The sequence below is a fragment of the Micromys minutus genome (assembly GCF_963924665.1).
Source record: "Micromys minutus genome assembly, chromosome: 16".
Classification (NCBI taxonomy): domain Eukaryota; kingdom Metazoa; phylum Chordata; class Mammalia; order Rodentia; family Muridae; genus Micromys; species Micromys minutus.
Genome location: NC_137985.1, coordinates 18,294,020 through 18,319,189, shown reverse-complemented (window position 1 = coordinate 18,319,189; position 25,170 = coordinate 18,294,020). Strand labels below are relative to the sequence as shown.

Here is a 25,170-nt window from a genome sequence, read left to right as displayed (position 1 = left end):
CAATCCAACCAGTAAAACAGGACTGACCAAACAAAACCTGCAGAAAAGAGCCGTATATTTGGCACTAATCTTGAGCGCCAGCACCACAGCCAGGCCCCGCCCACCCACGGCCCAGTCCTCTCCCAGGCCCCGCCCACCCATGGCCCATACCTCTCCCAGGCAGCCTTCCTTCATCATGTACTTCCTAACGTGACTCCAGATTCGAGTTTTAGACAATAAGCTACCACCCGTAGCTTGTTCAAATTTTTCATAACTTCCGTATTTCTGTAAAGTCAGCTCCATAATATTGATGGACTGTAAAAGAAAGGGAGATTAAGTCAACAGCTCATGACACTCTGAGATGAAGTTAGCTAATTATGACCCTTTTGTCAAGACGTGTTCAAATTTACTAGTTACGGGGTTAAGCTGAAACTCCAGCTGCACATTTTTCTAAGTTAAACAGTTTCCACCGACTTTTTCTTTTTTTTTTTTTCCTCTTACAACTTTATTTTAATAAGAGAGAGATACACGTACAGATTTTTAAAGGCATTTTGGTATAACACTATATGAATATATTTTTGTCAGTACTTAATTCTTTTAGAAGTTTGATAGTATGCAATGAAATCTTACTAGTTACCATAAGCATAAAGTACATGTAAAACAGAACGTAACATGGAAACAGAGTTTTCTTGGTATGTATAGATTAAACATAATGATCTTTGAATACCAAAAATTGCCACAAGGCTATATTCATAGCTCTTGGATTATTAATGATTTAAGGTCTATGTGTACCACACTCTGAGAGGGTGCTATACACTTATTTTGTTTCGTAAGAAGGACTGAGGTTTTCACTATTTGGCCTTTGTTTTTCTTGAGCTTCATATGCCCTGTGAGTTGTTTCTTGGGTTTTCAGAGTTTTCTAGGGCTAGTATCCAATTATCAGTGACTGCATATTATGTCTGTTCTTTTGTGACTGGAGTTAGACACTGACTTTCGAGAATGTCTGTAAATACCTGCGAAGTTACAAGTGCTCTTGCTGGCCCAGTGGCACATTCCTGATCTGAGCAGTGAGGGGCTCCCAGGGCTACAGTGAGACTGACTGAGAAGGAAAAGAAGGGCGTCGGGGGACGAGATAGACGCTCTTCTTCCCTGTCTTCTAGTCTCTTTAGCCAGAGCTGCAGAGACTGACATGCCATACATGGTGCTTGTAACCGCCGCCGCTAGGCCAAGCTGGGCAGAGAGGAAGAGGGCAGAGCTTGGCTTTTTGACAAGATACATGGTGGTCTGGAAGAACTCCAGTGTAAACCAAGTATGTCTCCAGATCAGATGGTAGGTTACAAGTGTCATTTAGATAAAGAGAGAGAGAGAGAGAGAGAAAAACTGAAATATTTAAAAAACATACAAGACAACCTCTATAGCAATCTATAAAATCCGCTTAAAATACATTGTTTGTTTGGGTGATTTGCCTGCATTTATGTCTGTGTACCACTCGGATGCATTTCCTGTTTGGGGCAAAGTATCAGGAAAAACTTATTCAAAAAGGCAAGCAAAAGTTCTGATTAGAAATGCAGACAGCAGAGACTGTCTCTTCCCAAGGTCCCGAGTTCAGTTCCCAGCAACCACATGGTGGCTCACAACCTTCTATAATGGAATCCGACGCCCTCTTCTGGTGTGTCTGAGGACAGCAACAGATTCACATATAAAATAAATAAATCTTTAAAAATAACAAGAAGAAGAAATGCAGACAGCAGACCACAAGATGAAAGAGCACTGAAGGGCCAAAGCCAGCTTCTATTCTGGTGACAAAATAATACTCTTTGGTGACAATGATGATGATGATGAAGAGGAGGAGAACCATCTTAAAATATTTCCATCTTTTTTCTTTGGCAATGTACTATACACTTATCATATTAAAAAGTTGAGATGTTTTTCAAAATACACACAAAGTGAAGACTAATTAAAATCTAGATAAACACAAATTATCAGAACCTCCAGGAAAACCACAGGAAGTAAGCATCTAAGTAGGAGGAAACCGGAAAATTCCATGTTTACTTCACTGCATTCTGGGGCAGGCTGGCTGCTCTGGCAGACCTACCTGGTGTGGTTCTCAGCACACACAGCAGTTCACAGTGGTCTGCAACTCTAGATCCAGGGCATCTAGGCATTCACCACACTTACACAAGGGAAAACACCCATACACACAGAAATCGATAAATAAATAAATCTTTTAAAAACCGTTCATATACAGAACATAAGACAAATCTTCAAGAAAACATATGAAAAGAAGTCCTGTGTCTGGACTGTTGTGAGACTCATAAGGACAGTGGCATCTGCTTCAGAGCTGAGAAGGTACAGTCAACAACCTCTGTCATCAGTAAAAGTTAACCAGCACATCCTCGCTGATATGGTCCATGTATCAGTGCTATAAACAACACATTTGATATGTCAAGATAGGAGGGAGAAAAATCACATCACAAAGTGTGACTCAATACATGAATACTTTACTAAGGAACTAGGGATGCATCGTACATTTATCACAACTCAAAATTACTCCAATAGGCTTTTGCTGCCAAAACACTCCTGACAGCCTTGCTGTTCAGGAGGCCAAGGGCAGCACGGGGGTGTCCAGGCTGTTGTAAGCCCTGGTCTTGGCCCGCAGCTGATCGAGTCATGCCTGTTAAATCAGAACCTGGCTTTTCTTTTGTTTTGTATTGTTGCAGAGGTGGGGGGCATTGTACTGGCTGATTTTGTGTGTCAACTTGACACAAGCTACAGTCATCAGAGAGAAGAAGCCTAAGATGAGGAAATGCCTCCTCCCTGAGATCTAACTGTAAGGCACTTTCTTAATTAGTGGTCAATGAGGAAGGCTCAGCCCATTTGTGGGTGGTGCCATCCTGGGCTGGGTTCTATAAGAAAGCAGGCTGAGTGAGCCAGGGAAGCACCCCAGTAAGCAGAACCCTCCATGGCCTCTGCATCAGCTCCTGCCTTCAGGTTCCAGCCCTGTGTGAGTTCCTGTCCTGACTCTTTTTAATGATGAACAGTGCTGTGGAAGTGTAAGCTACTCAATAAACCCTTTCCTCCCCAACTTGCTCTTTTTCATGGTGTTTTGTCACAGTAATAGACAGTGACACTTAAGACAGTGTTGGTGTTTTTGAGACAGGGTCTCACGGGAACTCTGTACAGCAGGCCTGTGTCAACTCAGAGACCCACTTGCCTCTGCCCCTGAGCAGTGGGTCAAAGGCAGGCAGCCCCAATCTGGCCCCAGAACCTGCTTTGTTTGGTTGGTTTTGAGACCAGGTTTCTCTGTGTAGCCCTGGCTGTCCTGGAACTCACTCTATAGACCAGGCTGCTTTGAACTCACAAGAGATCTGCCTGCCTCTTCTTTCCAAGTGCTGGAACTAAAGGAGTGTGCTGTGGTAAACATCCTGAAGTTCATCCTAAGTCTAAAACTAGCATAAGACATATAAATACTCCATCTATAAAATGAAAATCTCTTTCTCTATAAATGTCCACAGTTGTCTTTGAAGAGATGGCGACTGTTTTTGAAGAATCTCAGTGCTCTGTGAACCCATCTGTTTTAGTTTAGCTGATGTTGCTTTTTGTTTGGGATCTGATGTCACAAGCCACTTCCATAGTCATATGCTAACAATGTCCTCTCCAGTGCAGTCTGGAGACACTGTCATGGGAGGGCTGTAGAAGAGACGGTTAGGAAGCCTGGTTTCCTATAAGGCTCCACCACTTAGAGTGTGATTCTACCTTTGCTAGGCTTGGTTCCTTCAGTGGCCACACGGAGATGCACGTCCTTTACCCCACACGCCTTACGGAACTGTTACAAATGAACATGGGGAAGTCCATGCTCTGTAATCTTTTCCCAGATCACTATACAGTATTGAGTTTGTCAGAACTGCTAGCCTTTAATTTTGAAAGTTAGTGTAAATACATGTGTTAGTAGGGACAGTGTCTTTCCTATGTTGCAAATATTCTTTCTTTCTTTCTTTTGAAAACATTGTAAAAATCTAAGATTTTTCTCCTTAATTCTGAATAACTTCACAGACTCCTAGACTCAATAGACCATTTTGCCTTAGCCTTTCAAATACTCTGACTATAGGCATAATCCAATTGTACCCAACTAGATAGTCTTTGTGTGACAGATGTGGGGGTGGGAGGGAGGACTTCAGATAGAGTCTCACATAGCCTAGGCTTGCCTTGAACTACTAGCCAAGGGTGACCTTGACCTTTATTGTCCTGTCCACAACTCCCAAGGCGTTATGGTTATAGGCACAGTATCCTCAAAGCCAGCTCTAAAACAATACAGCAAGGGCCCAGCGAGAGGTTAAGAAAATGGGCTGCTCATGTAGAGGACCCTGATTTGAGTCCCTATACTTATACGGTGATTCACAACTGTCTGTAACTCCAGTTTGTGGCCTCTAAGGGCACCAAGCACACACATTTTACAGACATATACAGGCAAAATACCCACACATTGAATAATTTTTTAATAATAATAATAATAAAAACCTGCCAGTATTAGGCAATGTTGTAGGGGCCTCATACACTCCAGGCAAGAACTCTAGCACTGTACCATAGCCCTGGGCTGTCCACCATGGGCGGCATCACTTCCTGGGCAAGCAGACCTGGACTGTATAAGTAGTAAAGGTGTGTAAGACCCATCGAGCAGCATTTTTCATACTTCCTGCTGTACTTGCTTAGGTATGAGCCAATTCCCTGTTAGGATAAGGCTTCACAGAATTGCCTTTTAATTCCAGCCCTGACTCTCTAAGTGACGAGAACCCATAAGCAAAAATAAACCTTTCTCCTTTACATTGCTTCTGGTCTGTTTTATCATAGCAACAGAATGAAACTAGAAGTAGCCCTGGCTAGCTCATACTGGAGATCTTTCTACCACAGCCTATTAAGTGCTAAGCTCCCTTCTATGCACAGCCTCAAAAGATTGTTTTCAGCACTGAGAGGAGGTAATTACTTAAAATTATTTCAAACATGCTATGTATTTCCTATGTAATAATAGAGAAGACAAAAGGCAGAAGGATGGCTGGAACTAAAACGAACAGCAAACTAGGCCTGGGGTGTGGCTCAATGTGTAGAGGGCTTGCCTAGGATGCTTGAAACCCAGGGTTTGATTCTCAGCACTGCATAAAGGAAGCAGTTGGACAATCATTTTCCCTACACAGGAACTCTAGACCAGGCTAGACCATCTGAAGTCCTGTCTGAACAAGCAAACAAAGGGCGAGTGCTCACTGGCAAACACAAAGCAGAGTCTACCAAAGAGAACACAAGGCAATTTAAAATCATTTTAAAAATTTTAAGACGCTCTCTAAGGTAGGTATGGAAGCACACTCCCGTAATCCCAGGACTTAAAAGTTTATTTATTTTTAAAACCACATGTGGAATGTGGCTCACACATGCCTAGTTAATCAGTTCTCTCCCAGCTAATCTTGTGTCTTGGGGACTGACTGATCTGAGGATGTCACACTTGGTGACAGGAGCCTTCACCTGCTGAGCCATCTCACCAGCCTGGTCCCAGTAATTGGGAGGTAGAAACAGAAAGATCTGGGATTCAAGGTTATCTCCAGTCATACTGTAATCTGAGGTTAGCCTGGGCTACTAGATCCTTTCTCCCATGTGTTCATGAAGGGATGTAATACGAGGTTAGACAATTGCCCAACATATCCAAGACCCCAGAGTTTATCTCCTAGACCCCAAGGGGTGAACAAAACAGTGCAGTCCACCTAACCCTTATCTGTGTGTTGGCTAATAAGCCACAAATTCACAATTCTAAGTCAAAGCACAGAAATGTGTCTTCTAGTCAGAGAACACAGCACAGAGCCTATAAATTGTTATTACTACAACACATGTCTCATGTATGTGAGCAAAACCACTCACCTACAAATTTCTTATCACATAGCTACCCATCCCTGGAGGGAGCTGATAATGGTGGGTGTGAAGCTGTCTCCTTTTGCTTACACCACGGTAGATAGTTGCTTTAGGCACATAACAACGAACTACTATAAAAGTGGCATTTTACCTGCTTTAGAAAGCGGTCAGAGGCGTTGCTGTGTTTGGCTAGCACGCCTGGCAGAGAGGGATTGGCATACTCAAACTGAGGGTTGTAAGTATAGTCCGACTTGAAGAACCTCAGCTTTTCCTTCTCCAGGTTGATGGGTTTTATAGCAGTCAATATACAAAGCCTTTTCCCAGAAAGGTCGTCTCCTTTCTCAAAGCTTCTACACAGCTGAGGCTGCTGCTTCGGCTTTGGAAGAGGGGTCAGGCTGCGTCGTTTGACCTTGCTTTTCGGTTTAGGTGGCAGTGCTAGGCCGCTTCCTGCAACAGAGATATTACGGGTAAACTTTACAGGACTTGGCACTGAACTAGTGACCAAAACAGCAGACTGCCTGTCTAGGCAGAACCAAGTACCAGTGCTTGCCACAGGCACAAGGGCCGTCGTCCTGTTAGGGTCTTTGCTATGAGAGGAATTAGATTTGCTGGGCTTTCTATGTTGTTTGGAGCAGGCAGAGGAAAACCGCTTTTGTGAATGGTGCTTTTTCTCCTCCTTGCTCTGTAGTAGAACATTGTAACTACTGGTTCCAGTTGTGAAAGTGTCCTTGAGAACTCCAGAGGATAAATTCGAAAAGCTTCTTTTGCTGTCAAGGATCAACGCCTCTTCTGCATTTAGAACAAACTTCTTAGCAAGTTCATGCTCAGGCCAGTGAAGCTTTTCTGTGATAATAAACAAAACCAAAACAAAGAAACAACAGAGATGCAGATGAGGCGCACCACGAGTAAACGGAAACCGCCCTGACGTCTGTGAACTTTTTAAACTTGCAAACACCTTTAGAAAAGCTATTCCAAGCATTAAAAGGTCAGATTACTATCCTAACATAAACTATTTATTGAAATGCTCAGCTTCAAGCTACACATGTGGTGAAAGTCTAATAAAATGAAATAATGCACAAGAATGCTCTGAATGCCTCATTACTGTGAGCTTATCAAGGACAGACTAGTGCCCACATTAATGCAAGCCCGACATTTGGAACTAAACACAATGGTAACCACAGCAAGACTGTAGTTATCTTAAGAGAGGCTATCTGGGTGTGGTACCAAAATGCCTTTAATCCTAGCACTAGTGAGGCAAAAGCAGGAGGATCTCTGACTTCAAGACCAGTTCCATGATCAAGTTCCAGGAAAGCTATGGCTACAGAGACAAAAAACTAAGACAAAACAACAACCCACCACCACCACCACCGCCCCCACCACCAAACCTCAAAAGTACAAATACAACAGTACTTTTCTACCTTAAAAACATGTTTAAGATGCAGAGAAGACAGCTGAATGCAGTGGCGCACGCCTGTAATCCCAGCACGTGGGAAGCAGAGGCAGTGGACATGTATGAGTTTGAGCCTAGTCTACAGTAAGCTCCAAGTCAGCCAGGGCTACACAGTGAGACCCTGTTTTTAAAAAAATCAACTGAGAATATATATGTGTGTAACCATGTTCAATAAGGTCAGTCACTATTAGTAATGTGTGTAAGCATGTTCATTATTAGTAATGTGTGTAAGCATGTTCAGTAAGGTCCCTCACTATTAGTGACTGGTTAAGAGCTGGGATTGCAGTTGGTGATGGAATGTTTGCTATTCCACAGCACAAAAAACCCAGCAACCATATTTTTTGGGTGAAGGGGGTGGTAGCACATGCCTGTAATCTCCAAATTTGAAGATAGAAGCAAGAGAATCAGAATTTCAAGGTCAGACTCAGCCGTGTACTTTTAGACCAGTCTGGGCTATATGAGATGCTGTTGCCAAAAGAAAAAATATCAGTACATGAATTAAATGGCAAGTTGAGGACTTTGTCGTTAAGCCTCACAAACGCTTTAAACAGACTGCTTGCTCATGCACTATCTTCAAAGCTGTTAGCTATGGTGGCTCACCAGGAATTCCTGCATTTCAGAGCTGGAAGTGGGAGGGTCGAGAGTCAGGGATTATCCTTATCTACACAGTGGAGCTCTAGGGTAGACTGTGTCCATGAGACCCTGTCTCAGAAACTTAGTTTCTGTCCTTTAGAATCTTTTATTCCACAAATAGAAAGTGTATTTGGCACATGTCTCCGATAAATACATACCTGAGTTGTTTCTGTGCAGTCTGCTCTCCCCACTAGCACTAGTGATGAACTCATGGCCTCTCACACTCTAGGTAAGCAAGCCCTCTCCCAGTCAGTTACGGCCCAGTCCTACAGCTGACTTCTGACTCTGAAGCCTTCTAGTAACACAGCACCGCAATGGTTAGGAGTCCTCACGGTCATTACACAGGGTCTAGGACATCCTTTTTATAGGACAGTTACTTAGGAGATGAGATATTCCCAACTACCATCACATCAAAGTAGCACAGAGTGTCACTTGGTAGCCCAGGATGGCCTAGAACTCACAACGATCCTCTTCCCCAAGTACTAGAATTACATGTGTGTGCCACCATGGCTGGCAAAATGTCAGTCCAGAAGTTTAGGGTTTAGGGTGAAGAAACAATACCAGGTCACAAGTAGATAACAGACATTCCAAGTATGTAAGATACCGAAAGCCCTTTAAGTAAAATTTCTTGCCTAAAGTCCAGTAATCACTGGAAAAGTGAGGATAAGAGGGTCGTGTCACCTTGTCCACATAGCAAGCATAAGGCCAGCCTGAATTGTGTGAGACCCTATCTCAAGAAAAACCAAAACACTCAACAAATGGTGTTGGTCCAACTGGCACTCAGCATGCAGAAGAATGAAAATAGACCCTTTCTTATCTCCTTGTACAAAGCTCAAGTGTAAGTGGATCAAAGAGCTCCACATTAAACCAGGTACACTGAAATTATTAGAAGAGAAAGTAGGGAAAACCTTAGAACACATAGGCACAGGAGAAAATTTCCTGAACAGAACATCAATGGCTTGTACTCTAAGGTCAAATATTGACAAATGGGACTTAATGAGATTGCAAAGTTTCTGTAAAGTTAAGGACACTGTCAAGAAAACAAAACGGCAGCCAATGGATTGGGAAAAGATCTTTACCAACCCCACATCTGATAGAGGATTAATGTCCAAGGTATACAAAGAACTCAAGAAGTTAGACACCAGAGAATCAAACAACCCTATTTAAAAATGGGGTACAGAGCTAAACAAAAAGTTCTCAATTGAGGAATATCAAATAGCTGAGAAGCATCTAAGGAAGTGCTCGACATCATTAGCCATCAGGGAAATGCAAATCAAAACAACCCTGAGATTCCTCCTCACACCAACCAGAATGGCTAAGATCAAAAATTCAGATGACAGCAGATGCTGGCGAAGATGCAGAGAAAGAGGAACACTTCTCCACTGCTGGTGGGGTTATAAACTGATACAACCACTCTGGAAATCAGTCTGGCGATTCCTCAGAAAATTGGACATAGTACTACCTGAAGACCCAGTTATTCCACTTCTGGACATATACCCCAGAGAAGCTCCAACAGACAACAAAGACACATGCACCACAATGTTCATAGCAGCTCTATTTATAATAACCAGAAGCTGGAAAAAACCCAGATGTCCTTCAGTAGATGAATGGATACAAAAATTGTGGTATATTTACACAATGGAGTACTACTCAGCTATCAGAAACAATGACTTTATGAAATTCTTAAGAAAATGGATACATCTAGAGACTATCATCCTGAGTGAGATAACCCAGTTACAAAAGAACAGACATAATACGCAGTCACTGATAATTGGATACTAACCCTAGAAAGCTCTGAACATCCCAGAAACAACTCACAGACTATATGAAGCTCAAGAAAAAACAAAGGCCAAAAAAAAAAAAAAAGAAAAAAAGAAAAAAAAAGAAAAAAAAGAAAAGAAAAAGAAAATGAAAAATCATAATGCTCAATCCTTACACACCAAGAAAACTTTGACTATTTCCAGGTTACATCCTGTTTTACATGTACTTTATGCTCATTGTAACTAGATTTTAATGCATACTATCAAACCTTTAAAAAAACCAAGTACTGACAAAAATGTATTCATATACTTCTATGCAAAAATGCTTAAAATCTGTATATTTATCTTTTCTTTTTTAAAATAAAGTTGTTCAATTAAAAAAAAACAAAACAAAACACAAAACCAAAATAAAAAACCCCAAAATTCCTTAAACAACAGGTGAAAGTTTAATTCTAGTGTCTAAAGGACAATGTAAAAGTATGAACTTGTAGGGCCAAATGTAACTAGACGTAAGTTAGAGGCTGAGGGGCTGGACGGATGGCTGCTCTTGCAGAAGATGCAGGCTTCATATTCAGCACCCAGATGGCAGCTCACAACTATCTAACTCCAGTCTCAGGGGATGGGATGCCCTCATCTGCCCTTCACAGGCAACAGTCATCCACATGGTAACCAAACATGCATGCCGGCAAAATGCCCATACACAAAAAATAAAATAATAAAATTGATAGACTTTACAGGGTCAAACTGAAGATGAACTGTACAAAGAAGTCATTTAAGATGTTAAAGATTCAACCAGCCCAAAATAGAAGGACAAATAATATTTTCATCACAGGCTGGCTGGTAACAGTTTCTCTGGAGACTCAGACTTTGGTGTCGCCAAGAGATAGTCAAAACTGGGCTAGCAAAGCAAACGAGCTAAAGAACACCAGAACATGGGCAGTGCTCCAAATGCCCAGGGACAATGTCCATGTCCTTAAAAGGACACAAGTTCAGAAGATAAAAAGTCACAGTGGAAGACAATGAAACAGACACCACAGGGAAGCAGAGGACAGAGGTAAGACTCAGGGGAGCACCCTGAGACAGAGAAGGGAGGTAACCAAACGATCTTCCCATTCCATCTTCACAGAATCAAGTAAATTAAACCACTTAAACCCCAATTAATAAAAATTACTATGAAGAATTCCTATGTTATAGTTTATTGCCTATACATTGTGCTGATTTTTATTCTTCTTTGAGACGGGGTCTCATTCTGTGCAAGCCTGACTTGCCTGGTCTGGAACTCACGATGCAACTCTGGCTGGCATTCTCCTGCGCAGCTCAGCTGCTGGGATTACTGAGGCAGGCTGCCATGCTTGGCTATTCTGATCTTTACAAGGTGAATATTTAATGCAAAAAATGGGTTGATTCCAAAAATGTATAGTACTCTTAAGATCAGAGGGCTAATTGGTTTACTTTGGTCAGGTACCAAAGGACATCCAAATGAAAACCTATTGAGGCTGGATGTGGTGGCACACTTTACCCCATACTCCAGAAGCAGAGGCAGGTGGAGCTCTGTAAAGTCAAGACAAGCCTAGTCTACATATTGAGTTCCAGGTCAGCCAGGACCACATGAGACTCTGTCTAAAACAAAAACAATACAACCTTATAGGGTTCGGAGTACTTTTGAAGTAGCCCTGAGGCTGCAGGTTACCCCACCTTACCTAGCATGGATGAATCCCTGTATTCAGTCCCTTATGACAGTATATCACACACTCGGGAAGGAGGTGGAGGCAATAGGATCCTTAGTTCAAGGCCATCCTAAGTATACAGTGTTGGAGCTGAGTGTAGGCCTCAAAAGCCAAACCAACACACACACACACACACACACACACACACACACACACACACACTTTGAGAAGCCACACATGCTTTCCTGGGTGAGCCTTGCCTCTCTTGCCCTTGTTTTTAGGCCTAAATTACAACATCTTTATTTAGCCCACACCTGGGGGAGGGAACATGATGGCAGAGGAGAGAGAAGTTGGAAATGCAAATAATCAAGTGTATATGGTTAATGTGCAGAATTGCAAAGAAAAAACGAAAGATAGTGTTTTAAAAACAACAATCTTGACTGCAAGAAGAAGTCCTGCCAAAATCCTCATGAAGGAGGAGGAGGAAGTAGCAGGGTGCCCAACAGACCCCTTCCCCTGAGTCCCAGCACTTCAGTTCATTGTTACTGTCTACTGGAGGCCTAGGTCCATCCGTGCTGGAGTCTCCCAGTGTGATGGTGAGGCTAGTCCTGTCACGGCAATCTCCCAATCACTGCAATCCTAGTTCCGCCATATAAAATGGTACAGAACCAGAGCTATTTGCAGTACTTGGGAGGCTAAGACAGGACTGTCATGAGTTAGAAGTGAGACGGAGCTACAGAGCAAGAATCTGTGCTTCAAAAACCAAACAGAATGATAACAGGGGCCATGCAGATAGCTCAGAGGGTACTTTTACCATCAGTCTGGTCAACCTGAGTCCGAAGACTGGACCCGCATGGTGGAGAGACAGAATGACTCTCACAAGTTCTCCCAATCGCTCACAACTCTTTTATTAAAAACTTGGGAGTGCCAAGAACCTGCAGCTGAGGAGCTCGTACACCCTCAGGAAGACCCTACTACTGTTTCTTTGCTAAATGGAATCACATCAAACCGTGAATAAATACTTATCCTTATGCCCAGAGATCAGCACTGCCCTCTGCTCTTACTGAAGCAGACATCAGTTAACACAGAGAGCCACATCTCTTCAAGGCGCAGGGAACACGACTGTGGACTCATCGGCTGTATCATCTTCCTACCGCCAGGGCCCAGGTAAGACCACAGAGAGAAGGTGAAAAGGTTATTGAAGCCAGAAAGGTAGGAAGCCTGCTGTGCAGTGGTGTCTTCCAGACACGGGAGGGCTGGGCACCATCAACTCACAGTACACATGGCTGTCTGCACAAGGTCAAGCCAGTAATGGTCGCCAGAGAAGAGAGACCATTTTCATGAGTGGTCACTGGGGAAGAGAAGGGTAGCATCTGGGCAGAAAGAAGGTCTCGGGAGTGGGAGGGGATGAGAGGATGGGGAGGGGAGAATGTAGCCCACATACACTGTATACACATTTGAACCCCACTGTGCACAGGCTGACTAGGCTAAACCAAACCCTTTAAAAGACAAATAGTATTACTACATTAAAATTTCTTCTCATGGGATGTGGGGAAGGGTCGTGGAGGGTTAACCAGGAAGGGAGATATTATTTGAGACGTAAACAAATGAATAGATTAATAAAAATCATAGGAAAAAAAGAAAATTGCTTCTCAGCCTTAGCACACTGATAAATACACTGAATTTGCCAATACAACAAAAGCTTCATATGTATCTAGAACAGGAGAAAAGGACACTCAGATTCCTGGCTTCCTCCTCAGCTCTGTCAAGGACTCTCTGTAACATCAGCCTAATCATTAAGCCCATCAGGGCTCTTGTTCCTATCTAAAAGCATGGAGAAGGGACACTGCTCAGTAAACAAGCACTTCACTGCTGGGAATGGCTTAGGTTTCTGAAAAGTTATAACACTAACTAGAAACAAGTCCAGCAAAAACAACACCTGATGGAAAAATACCAGCAGACAAACTTTGGCCTATAAAACTGTGAGTCTCTCTTTTCTTTTTCTGTTCTAAGTTTATCTTTCTTCCTTTCTTGGTTTTGGCTCAGCATCTTGTTACTTTGTTTTTGTCTTTCTGTTGTGTCTCGGTGAATATATGTCACTTGTGCACGGATACCTTCAAATGACAGAAGAGATTGTTCAGTCTCTTGGAGCCAGTTCCTGGTACTTGTGAGTGCTGACAAAAACTCACTCTCAATCACTCTGAGAGTGTTACAGTCAATGCTCTCTTTCACGGCCACCATCTGGGCTGAAGTACTTACAGATCCTTTACTTCCTCTAAGAAGCAGCAAGTACTCTCAACTTTGGGGCCATTTCTCCACCTCTCATCTCCCTCACACACACTGCCCAGCTTTTTTCTTTTTCTTTTGATACAAGGTTTCTCTGCTCTGCCCTGGCTGGCCTGGCACTCTATGTAGACCAGGCTGGCCTATAACTCTGACAGCTGTCTTAAGCACAGTTCTGGTTTCGAACAGAGAGGGTCTTGCATATGCTAACTAGCTGTTCTGCCAAATAAAAATTACATGATGCACTGATACTTATAAAACTTGACAACTTGAGTTAATGTTGCAAAAGGATGCCTGATTGCAAACAGGAATATAAAACAGAACAAAACAAAAGTCTCATAATGTCCACAGAAACACTTTAATGTTATATTTCATCTCTCGAGCTCAGGTGATATCTACACACAGTAAAGGATGCATTAACTATCAGAGCACTAGAGCACTGTGCAATAAAAATAAAAGCTATAATAAGGCTACAAGTGCCAGTGCTGAGGAGCATCAGACAAGGCTGAACAATGGACGCATGACTAGCTACATTTGTATTTCGTTTACAAACAGCAAAGCTAGCTTAAGCTCCTGTGCTTTTACTCATAATGCATTTAGGGGAAGCTGAGACAAGGGGCCAGCCTGGGCTATACAGTGAGTTCCAAGCCAATCTGGGCTAGAATGAGGACCTATCTAAAGAACAACACTTCCCCACCCCAGCAAAAAGAAAACAGAGAACAACATTCAAGGGGCCAAATTCTCTACCCTTTCTTCTCAAGTATTTCCCTCCCTAGGCTGCCTTTCTGTTTCCCCTTCTACAAGCAGGGAGAAGAGCAAACCAATTGTAAGCACTTCTACATGGCAAAGAGTTCAGAGTTTTGCTGTTGGGAAGGCCGTCAATACAAAACAATATAAAACTGCAACCATGACAGTTACACCAAGGTGTCAGGAGCGTCTGGTGCCAAGTGAGGACTGTCCCGCTAAGTGTTTCCTGAATTGATATAAAAGTAGCTATTAGCCAACCATCCCAGGGGAAGAGGCGAACCTAAGGAGAGAAGGACAATCTGGATTGACCGGCACTACAGGAGTGAGATTAGACGGGTGGGGAGATGAGGCTGGAGCCTTGGAGTCATGGCTGTGGACAGAATTTCTCCGAAAGCTGAGGAAAGATTTGTGTCTGTCGTTAGTTACAGTCAACACTCTCTTTCACGGCCACCATCTGGGCTGAAGTGCTTACAGGTCCCTCAACATAGAAGCAACAAAAAATAAGTGTCACCTCGGAGACTCTTATTAGGGTTGGCGAGATGCTCTGTGCTGAAGGTGCTGTTGCTAACTCAATTCACAAGGTAGAAATTGAGAACTGAATCCAGAAAATCATTCACACATGTGCTGTGACATGCTTATTACCCCCAACTCTCTTACACACACACAGACACACAGTCAAAAAAACAAAAAACCAAAAAACCAAAAAAGCAAATGCTTGTATACTGTTGCTCTCACCAGGGTAACACTGAGGTATTCTCCACAGGACTATGGAGTACACACTCAGCATGGCCGCTCATACCTACAACCCTAGCACTTGGGAGGCAGAGGCAGGAGGAGCTCCAAAGGAGGCCAACAGGGGCTACATAGTGAGACTCTGTTTCTAAAAACTGGAATGAAAGCAAACATGGCTGGCTCAGGCCTTTATTCCCAGCACTCTGGAGGCTGAGGCAGGCAGATCTCACAGAAAAAAAAAACTGAAAGCATAAATAAATAAACAAACAAGCAGTAAAATATGACACCAAGTACTGGGATACCTGAGATCACACGTGTGAACCACAGTGCTAGGATTCTGAGAGCTTTGGTCGCACAGATACCAGAATGGCCTCAAACTCACTGTGTCGCTAAGGATAACCATAAACTCTTAATCTTCCAAATCTTGAGGCTTGATGGAAAAAACATTATCCCAGAAAGACATAAGACACTGAAACAGCTAGGTGTAGGTCCTTATAAGATCCTGGAGACAGGATTGCTATGAGTTCCATAGCAGTAACAGCTATAGAGTGAGCCAGTGTGTCTAAAAGGGGATGGAGGAGGGGGAAGAGGGAGGAGGAGGAGAGGGAGGAGGGGAAGAGGGAGGAGGGGGAGAGGGAGAGGGAGGAGGGGCAGAGGGAGAAGGGGGAGAGGGAGGAGGGGGAAAGGGAGGAGGAGGAGGAGAGGGAGGAGGGGAAGAGGGAGGAGGAGGAGAGGGAGGAGGGGAAGAGGGAGGAGGGGGAGAGGGAGAGGGAGGAGGGGCAGAGGGAGAAGGGGGAGAGGGAGGAGGGGGAAAGGGAGGAGGGGCAAGGGGAGGAAGGGGAGAAGGAGGAGGGGGAGAGGGAGGAGGGGGAGAGGAAGGAGGAGGAGAAGGAGGAGGAGGAGGAGAGGGAGGAGGGAAAGAGGGAGGAGGGGGAAGAGGGAGGAGGGGGAGAGGGAGAGGGAGGAGGGGCAGAGGGAGGAGGGGGAGAGGGAAGAGGAGGAGAGGGAGGAGGAGGAGGAGAGGGAGGAGGGGAGAGGGAGGAGGAGGAGGAGAGGGAGGAGGAGGAGAGGGAGGAGGAGGAGGAGAGGGAGGAGGGGGAGAGGGAGGAAGAGGAGAGGGAGGAGGGGAAGAGGGAGGAGGGAGAGAGGGAGGAGGAGGAGAGGGAGGAGGAGGAGAGGGAGGAGGAGGAGGAGGAGGAGAGAGAGGAGGAGGAGGAGAGGGAGGAGGGGGAGAGGGAGGAGGGGGAGGAGAGGGAGGAGGAGAGGGAGGAGGAGGAGAGGGAGGAGGGGGAGAGGGAGGAGGGGGAGGAGAGGGAGGAGGAGAGGGAGGAGGAGGAGGAGAGGGAGGAGGGGGAGAGGGAGGAGGAGGAGGAGAGGGAGGAGGGAGAGAGGGAGGAGGAGGAGAGGGAGGAGGAGGAGAGGGAGAAGGAGAGGGGGAGGAGGGGAAGAGGGAGAAGGAGAGGGAGGAGGGGAAGAGGGAGGAGGAGGAGAGGGAGGAGGAGGAGAGGGAGGAGGAGGAGAGGGAGGAGGGGAAGAGGGAGGAGGAGGAGAGGGAGGAGGAGGAGAGGGAGGAGGGGAAGAGGGAGGAGGAGAGGGAGGAGGAGGAGAGGGAGGAGGAGAGGGAGGAGGAGGAGAGGGAAGAGGGGAAGAGGGAGGAGGAGGAGAGGGAGGAGGGGGAGAGGGAGGAGGGGGAGAGGGAGAGGGAGGAGGGGCAGAGGGAGGATGGGGAGAGGGAGGAGGGGGAGAGGGAGGAGGGGGAGAGGGAGGAGGAGGAGAGGGAGGAGGAGGGGGAGAGGGAGAAGGGGGAGAGGGAGGAGGAGGAGAGGGAGGAGGGGAAGAGGGAGGAGGAGGAGAGGGAGGATGGGAAGAGGGAGGAGGGGAAGAGGGAGGAGGAGGAGAGGGAGGAGGGGGAGAGGGAGGAGGAGGAGAGGGAGGAGGAGAAGAGGGAGGAGGGGGAGAGGGAGGAGGGGGAGAGGGAGAGGGAGGAGGGGCAGAGGGATGAGAGGGAGAGGGAGGAAGGGGAGAGGGAGGAGGGGGAGAGGGAGGAGGGGGAGAGGGAGGAGGGGGAGAGGGAGGAGGGGGAGAGGGAGGAGGAGGAGGAGAGGGAGGAGGGGGAGAGGGAGGAGGGGGAGAGGGAGGAGGGGGAGAGGGAGGAGGGGGAGAGGGAGGAAGGGGAGAGGGAGGTGGGGGAGAGGGAGGAGGGGAAGGAGAGGGAGGAGGGGGAGAGGGAGGAGGAGGAGGAGAGGGAGGAGGGGGAGAGGGAGGAGGAGGAAGAGAGGGGAGGGGGAGAGGGAGGAGGGGGAGAGGGAGGAAGGGGAGAGGGAGGAAGGGGAGAGGGAGGAGGAGGAGAGGGAGGAGGAGGGGGAGAGGGAGGAGGGGGAGGAGAGGGAGGAGGGGGAGAGGGAGGAGGAGGAGGAGAGGGAGGAGGGGAGAGGGAGGAGGGGGAGAGGGAGGAGGGGGAGAGGAAGTTATAAGAGGTGAGCTAGGTATGGTGTTGCAACCTGTAATCCCAGCACTCAGGAGACAGGCCAAGAGGCCACTCTGTGCTATACAGAAACAAACAAGAAAGACTGAAAGAGACAGAGGAGCAAGGGACAGAGGGCAGTGTGAAGGAGGAAAGAAAGTAAACCTTTTCTGTGTCGCCTCACCCTCCAGTCAGCAGTTTCACTAGTACTTAGTGAAACTCAAGTACCATTCAAAGTGATTTTACAAACAACTGCTTCAGTTTTGGATCATAAAATGCCACTTCATTCCACATTTATGGCTTTTTACCCCACTTGAACTTCTGATTCTCCCACCTCCACATCTTGGGTGGTAGAGTTAGAAGTGTGCACTGCACACCAGTTTACATGGTACTGGGTCCCAGAAGCAGGATTTCTTGCATGCTAGGCAAGAACACATCCCCAGTTCCCCAGCATTTGCACTTATTTTGGGATAGGCGCTCAGCAAATTGTCCATGAGGACCTTGAACTTGCCGTCTTTCAGCTGCAGCTTCCCAGGAGCTAGAGTTACAGGCCCGTGCCACCAGACTGGCATGTTTATTGCTATTTCAAGGCAAAAAGAAAAAAAGGAACATATTTTATGAGTATTCTTATCACAATCAAGTTCTACTGGGAAGAGAACCAGCATCTGTGACACTGCAAAGTGAGGGACAGTCTGGGTGGCACAGGCTGTGTTTTTCATAAACGCTTGGTTGTCCCATTTACTGACTGACCGACATTTCAGCGAGAAGCCTGGACAACAGGAAGAGTCTGTGTAATAAATGAATAGTAACAATGGTGAATGTTTCAGAATACCAGAGACAAGTCTCCCTAAAGCTAGAGCTCAGTGCCAGATCACCTACCTCAGAGAATAAGACCAAGCTGGCCTGGTGCTTGCACTCCACTAAATTCTGGCAAAAGAACTGATTTAACAAGAGAGGTCTTTGGTTTAAATCCATCCTCGAACCCTTGACTCTACAGAAATACAGTCTGTATTGCAGAATATCAACATATCTATTTTCTGATTCTATATTTTAATCCTACACTACACTAATATTTTGATCATATTCTCACTATAATGGCTTTCAGTTTGGGGAAAAATGATTTTAATCGGTGTAGTTTCTAAACCCAGTGACTTCCATGGTGACAGAATCTACTTTCTTGCAGGCAATGGTTTTAACTGGATGTCAGGGAGAGTAATTTGCCACCCCATGGGGTATTTTTGCTTGTCACAATTCTCTGTGTGTTACAAAACAAGTCGCTCACAATAAAGAATTAACTTCTCCAATATTAAACTGCTGAAGTTGAGAAGCCTTGTTCTATATCATAAAAAGGACTGGAAGTTTTAAGTTACCGTTTTTAGTGTACAAAAGAATGCATTTCTTTGTGACATTTCCTGTCTTAACCTAGTCTATGGTAAGCAAGTGCTCTAACCGTCCATTACAACAGCCTCGTGCGCATGTACCACTGAGCCCTGCTCACATTTGCCCCTCTTCTGCCAGGCCTGCTGTTTTAAAGCAACTTTTGACATTGTACTGTTTTGTTTTGTTTTGTTTGTTTGTTTGTTTGTTTGTTTTTAGAGACGGGGTATCAGTGGCTGGTCTGGAACTTGTGTAGAGCAGGTCGACTTTAAGCTCATAGAAATCCACCTGCATCTGCCTCTCATAATGTGTTTTGTTTTGTTTTTTTTTTTTTAATTTTTATTCCTACGATAGTTTTAATTCAGTTGTGAAAGTCGGCAGGCAGCTGCTCCCGTGGCCGGAGTTGCATTAGTGGCTTGTCTCCTGAGTCACGGAATCGCTCCTGCTCAGCCCATACTTCTTGGCTTCTGTTATTCGAATTTAAAGCATGGGTCAATAAAATAAAATTTTTATCCAATGAGAATAAAAATAAAATGAATAAGTAGAAAAAAGTATTTTTACTTAAAAATAATTTAGTTTTTCAATTTTAAAAAGCTCTGCAATACATACAATGAAATGAATTTCAAAGTACCATAATGAAACCTCTTACTTTCTATGCTAACTTAAAAAAATGATCTTAGCTACTGATGTCCATATCTCAGCACTTGGGAGACTGAGACTGGAGGGTTATGAGTTCAAGGCCAGTCTGGATAACCTAGCTAGCCCACGGTTCAAAACAACTAATTCAGAAAATTGGTCTACTGGGTACTGCAATACCCTGAAGCTAAAAGTTCTAGGCTTATTTTCGACTCTACTTTGGGAATTAGCTATTTCCCTTTATTCTGTTGCTTTGGTATCTGTCTTGCAGAATCAAATGCTGGGAAAACATTTCTGGAACTGTTTAGTACTACTGAAGATTTTAATATGGCTAATATGCATATCTATTTAAAAATGAAAGACAAACTTTCCAGCCTTGGATCTAAATACCTGCTCTTACTAATAACATCAATTCAAAATGTTTGATAATAAATACAAACAAAACATACACAACATACACTGAAATGTAGAGATGTGTTTCCATGGTTAATTCTTTTCTCTGAACTCTCTAGAAAATATAACACCTTACTACACACCTAAAATGCTCTGGAATCGGATTGGACTCTACACTATGTACAGCTCCTGTCCCTTCCCTCTGCTGGGCTAGGACTGAGCGACTGCTCCCGGTCTTCCTTCCCAAGCCCAACTGTCTCCACTCGCTGCAGCCGGGCCACCTGGGCCAGCCCTGCCTGCACTCACCCGTTACGCGAATAGACTCCAGCATTGTCCCGCCAAGGCCAAGGCCCAGGCTGGCGGGCCGCACCAACGAAAACTCAGTACCTCGGGACCAGATGGGGCAGGATCGGCAGCGCACGGTGGAGGACCACGCCTGACACAGAGGCTGGAAGGTGCTCTGGCGGTTCCACCTGGCCTCAGCGCTAAGAACCCGCCACGGTGACGTCGCTGCAACCCCGTTGCTAGGAGACAATCCAGCTTTCTTCCCGCACTCGGCGCCACCAAACATGCTCGCCGCTGGAGGCGCTCCTGCGACTGACACCCTGCTCATAGGGAGAGAAGGGAAGCGAACTACAACTCCCAGCGTGCACAGCGCGGACCCGTGCTGGGAGCTGGTCCGCAGTGGCTGGGGTGTTTGGATATGGGGGCGGGACCTGTATGAGGCTCAAGGTGGCAGCGGGAATAGGAATGGTGTAATAATTCTTAGTTTTTGTTGACCAGTGCAAACTCAGACCTCGGACCTTTCAGCTAATTTACACAGCATGAAATAAGTATGACGTTTTTTATGGCCAGGTATGGTGGCACACTCCTGTAATCCCAACAGTTGAGAGGTTTAGCAAAGAGGATCAGGGTTTCAAGATCATCATTGCTACACAGTGAATTTTGAGACCATCTTGACTATATAAGAATGTCTAAAAAAAAAAAAATTAAAATAAATAAATACAATATTTAATTTAAAAGATCTGGAGAGATGGCCCAGCAGTTAAGAGCACTGGCTGCTTTGTAGTGAACTTGGGTTTGTTTCCTAGCACGTTCATGGCAGCTCACAACTACCTGTAACTCCACTTCCAAGGCATCCCATGATCCCATGCCCTCTGGCTCACCCCAGGCCTCTGCGCGAAAACACACATGACACACATACACACAATTTTTTTTTAAAGTTTTTTTCTAGATTGTGGGTGTAGCTCAGTTGGTAAAGCGCTTGCTTAGCATTCACAAAGCCCTGAGTTTAATCCCTAGGACTGTACAAAGCTGGCCTGATGGTACACATCTGTAATTCCAGCATTCAGGAGATAGGAACGGGAGGATCAAGATGTTCAAATTCCTCTATGAGCTTGAAGCCATCCTAGATTACAAATATTTGACGTGTGTACCTATCTTATATATCTATACATCTGGGGTTGCAGAAAGGAGATTTGAGAGGGAAAAGTTAATAACGAATAATTAAATCATAAATTTATTTGAAATCTATTATTTGTATACATAGAATTTTACCATTTTAAAATATGGAAGCAAATGTTCACACTGAAATGGATGTGCTTGTTTATTTTTACATAAATAATTAATCTCAGCTGGATAATAATGCAGGACACAGAGTATCTTCAACACAGTTGTGTGTGTGTGTGTGTGTGTGTGTGTGTGTAAGCAGCTCCGTGCCATGCTTAATCCGTGTGTGGAGGTCAGAGGACAACCTGCAGGAATCAGTTCTCTCCTTCCACCAAATGGATTGTGGGAATCAAACTCAGGTCATCTGCCGTGGTGGCAGGTGCCTTCAGTGCTGAGCCATCTCACCTTCACATCTTCCACATTTTTCAGAAGTGATTTTTCTTTTTAATTTTTGTAGTTGTCAATGCTGAAAGTGCTGTTTTATATAAGCACACAGTATTAAAATCACAGAAGTATGTTTAGTGATTTTCAGAATGTTGGAAATTCTGTCCAAATCCCTAGACAAAGTTCATTTCAATAAAAAGTAAATAAAACTCAAATCAGCACCCCCCCTTTTTTTTTGTGGTGGTAGTGACTAGAACCTTCCATGTAGACCAGGTTGACCGAGTAGCACTCATTATACAGCTGATAAAAACTTTGGACTTCTAACCCTCCTCTCCATTCAAGTGCTGGGATTAAAGGAGTAAAGTGTGATTTACCATCACACATGGCTAAAACAATTGTTCTTAAAGATTATTTTAAAGATTAAATGTGGTCTTTTAAAAAATTACTTGTGCATATGAGTGTTTCCTTTCATGTGTGCCATGTGTGTGCCTGGTGCCCACAGAGGCCTGAAGAGGGCATCTGACTCCTCAAAACAGGGGTTATGGATGGCTGTGAGCCACTCTGTGGGTGCTGCAAACTGAACCCACTTCACGAGCAAGTGCTTTTAACTACTGAGCCGTCTCTTTAGCCCTCTAAACATCGTTTAAAACAAAACATTCTAAAACAATACAACCTAAAGCTACATTAGGTACTTACATGCTGAGGAATGGTGGTGGAAAAATATTAAAAGCCTTTGTTTCCACAATTAATCATCACGTTATGTTTCCATAAGAGCAGAACACCTTAAAGAAACACTGCCACTCTTAACATCAAACCGTGTAGATTTCAAGCTGGGGTGTTTGAGGTAGCATTCACTAGTGTTCACGGGTGACACCATACACAATCTAAAATACATATTTTGTGTTCAGAGCCAATGCTGCAGTGACATTACTTGCTGCAGTGCCGGTGAGCACTACCAGAAATGCTCCGGACTCAATACATTTGATTTGGAATCAATCTTTTGCCCGGGATGTTTTACAAAGATGTTCCCAACTCCCACATTCATCTCATGAGCCCACACGGCATCTCAACCCTCAGGTTCTGAAGCGGAGTCCTAGGTGATCCTTGTAGCCTCACCATGATTCAAGTCTGTTTTCAAGCCCCAGAGGGCTCCTACTGACACGAGCTCAATCCACTCTGCTTGTGAACTACCCGGGACGTTCTTTATGACTTAGCTCACCTCTTTGATGTCATCTCCTACTATGCTCTCACTGTCCTAGAGACACACTACATACGGTTCTACCACTGGCCTTTCATTTGTGATTCTTCCCACGTGGAATGCTCCTCCTCCACATTATCTACAGAGTACCTCCCTCACTTCCTTCAAGTCTGGATCCAAACATCACTCTTCTTAAAGTCACACTACTTAAGTTCCTCTTCGTATTTCATGTCCCCTTTCACGGCTTCATTTTCTCTTAGCATTTATTTAGTATTTTTTTTTTGACCTATGGTTTCCTGGGTTTCTCCTATTTTGTGTACCCATTCATAGGACGAGCAATTTTTTTTTTCTTTAAGGCTATAGAGATTGAACCTCAGGCCTCACAGATAAGAACAGTATAGACAGACCGGGGAGCTGAAGAGATGGCTCAGCAGTTAAGAGCACTTGTCACTCTTACAAAGGACCTAAGCTTAGTTCTGAGCACCCAAATGCATCTTCACAACCATCTGAAACTCTGGGGTGGAGAGATGAGATTCTGGTTTCTTGGGTATAGCATGTATGTAGTGCACAAACATATTCACAAGCAAAACAACCCTTACATGTAACATAAAAATGAAAAACATTCAAAAAAAGAGATGAGAAATGGTGCCTGCCATATAGTAGGCGCTTCATAAATGTTTGTGGACTAATAAGTGAGCAGTGGACAATGTATGGATTTTCAGTGTCAACTCAAAGAAACAGAATGGTATCAAATAGGTCTTCAGATGTGTTGTACTTCAGTTCATGCATTTGCTAAAGCAGTTTAGTTGCAATTACTCCAGCAACACATACGTCTGCATTCTGAAACTTGTTTTCAAGTTTTTGTGTCTAGTGTATAACGTTACTGTAGCTTTAGTACTTTTCTCAAAAAGGAGAACTTGTGATCCTCAGCTTTGCTATCTATACCCGCAGTCCAGCCTGTTGTGCTTTTACACTATATTCAACAAGTTTTCTTTGAAAAAGAAAACAAGGAATGTCCTAATGGAGATTTCCCTGAACACAGATCAAGAATGGAGCCCTGAGAGTACTTGTGAGAAAACTTCAGCAACACAAGAAGACAGCCTTGCGACCTCAGCTTCTTTAGAGCTGTTCTTAGAGTATGTTCTGGTGCTCCTCCCAAGCTGAGGCAGAGAGGAGTGTGCTTACTTCAGCTGTAGTTACTCACATACCTCTATGGAAAAACATGTTTTTACCATGTGTGGCTCGTCCTTGTGAATGTACACTTTACTTATATGATACTTCTTAACCCTCAAAGTATAAGTTGTCCAATGCTCTGAATAAAGTTGGCTAGTTTGTGAGACTCTGGTCCTCTTATGTTAGGCCCTGCTTTCCTCGGTTTATGCCACCAGCTAGAGTGTTAAGCAGAGGTTTATAAAGTCATGTGACCACAGCTTGTGCAGTTTACTCTGAATGCTTTTGCTGTCATGCTGGACCACTGTGTCTGCTTTCTTTATATCTCATTAGCTGTTTTCAGTGCTGGCTGTCCAGTTCAGAGTGTTGTGTACACTTATGCAAGCATTCTACCACTGTGCTATGTCCCAGTCCCATTTTTATTACATTTCAAAATAAGCAAAATGTATACATTTCATGGATTTTTATATACAGGGGCCTGGCTTAATGTTTTTAGAGTTTGGAAGGAACTTACTGACTAGTAAGGGAGATTTTAAATAATCGCATCATTACATATATGAATATATGTGCATAAGTATATACTGTATGTATACATATAGAAATTAGAGTAGGTATTAAGAAGTATACCTCCTCTTTAGTGTTCATTGATCTTAAGGATTTGGGAGCTTGGGGAGTGGAATACACCTTTAATGCTAGCACTTATACACATGTAACAAAATAAATCTTTTTAAAGATTGTGAAAATGGCTGGGTGTGGTGAGGAATGTCTTTAATCTCAGTACTAGGGAGGCAGGGGACAAGTGGATTGTGAGTTTGAAGTCAGCCTGGTCTACACAGTGAACCAGAACTACACAATGAAACTGTATTTAAAATAAAAAATTTAAATGAGTTTGATACCTTCGTACTTAGCCCATTTAGAATCTACCTCGTTCTTGTTTTTTATGTTCTCTCTACTGA

General features: G+C 44.4%; 1 protein-coding gene across 1 annotated transcript in view; it reads right to left on the bottom strand.

The window, feature by feature from the left end:
- The window catches only part of MATCAP2 (microtubule associated tyrosine carboxypeptidase 2), a gene marked incomplete at both ends in the record, with an annotated part of 31,241 nt that extends 10,657 nt beyond the window's left edge, over window positions 1–20,584 (bottom strand). Inside the window, 3 exons of the mRNA XM_080930189.1 lie at window positions 151–294; window positions 6,023–6,714; window positions 20,320–20,584. Coding sequence (XP_080786315.1) covers window positions 151–294; window positions 6,023–6,714; window positions 20,320–20,584 — 1,101 coding nt within the window. The remainder of the gene's footprint in view (window positions 1–150; window positions 295–6,022; window positions 6,715–20,319) is intronic.
- Window positions 20,585–25,170: the final 4,586 nt, after the last annotated feature.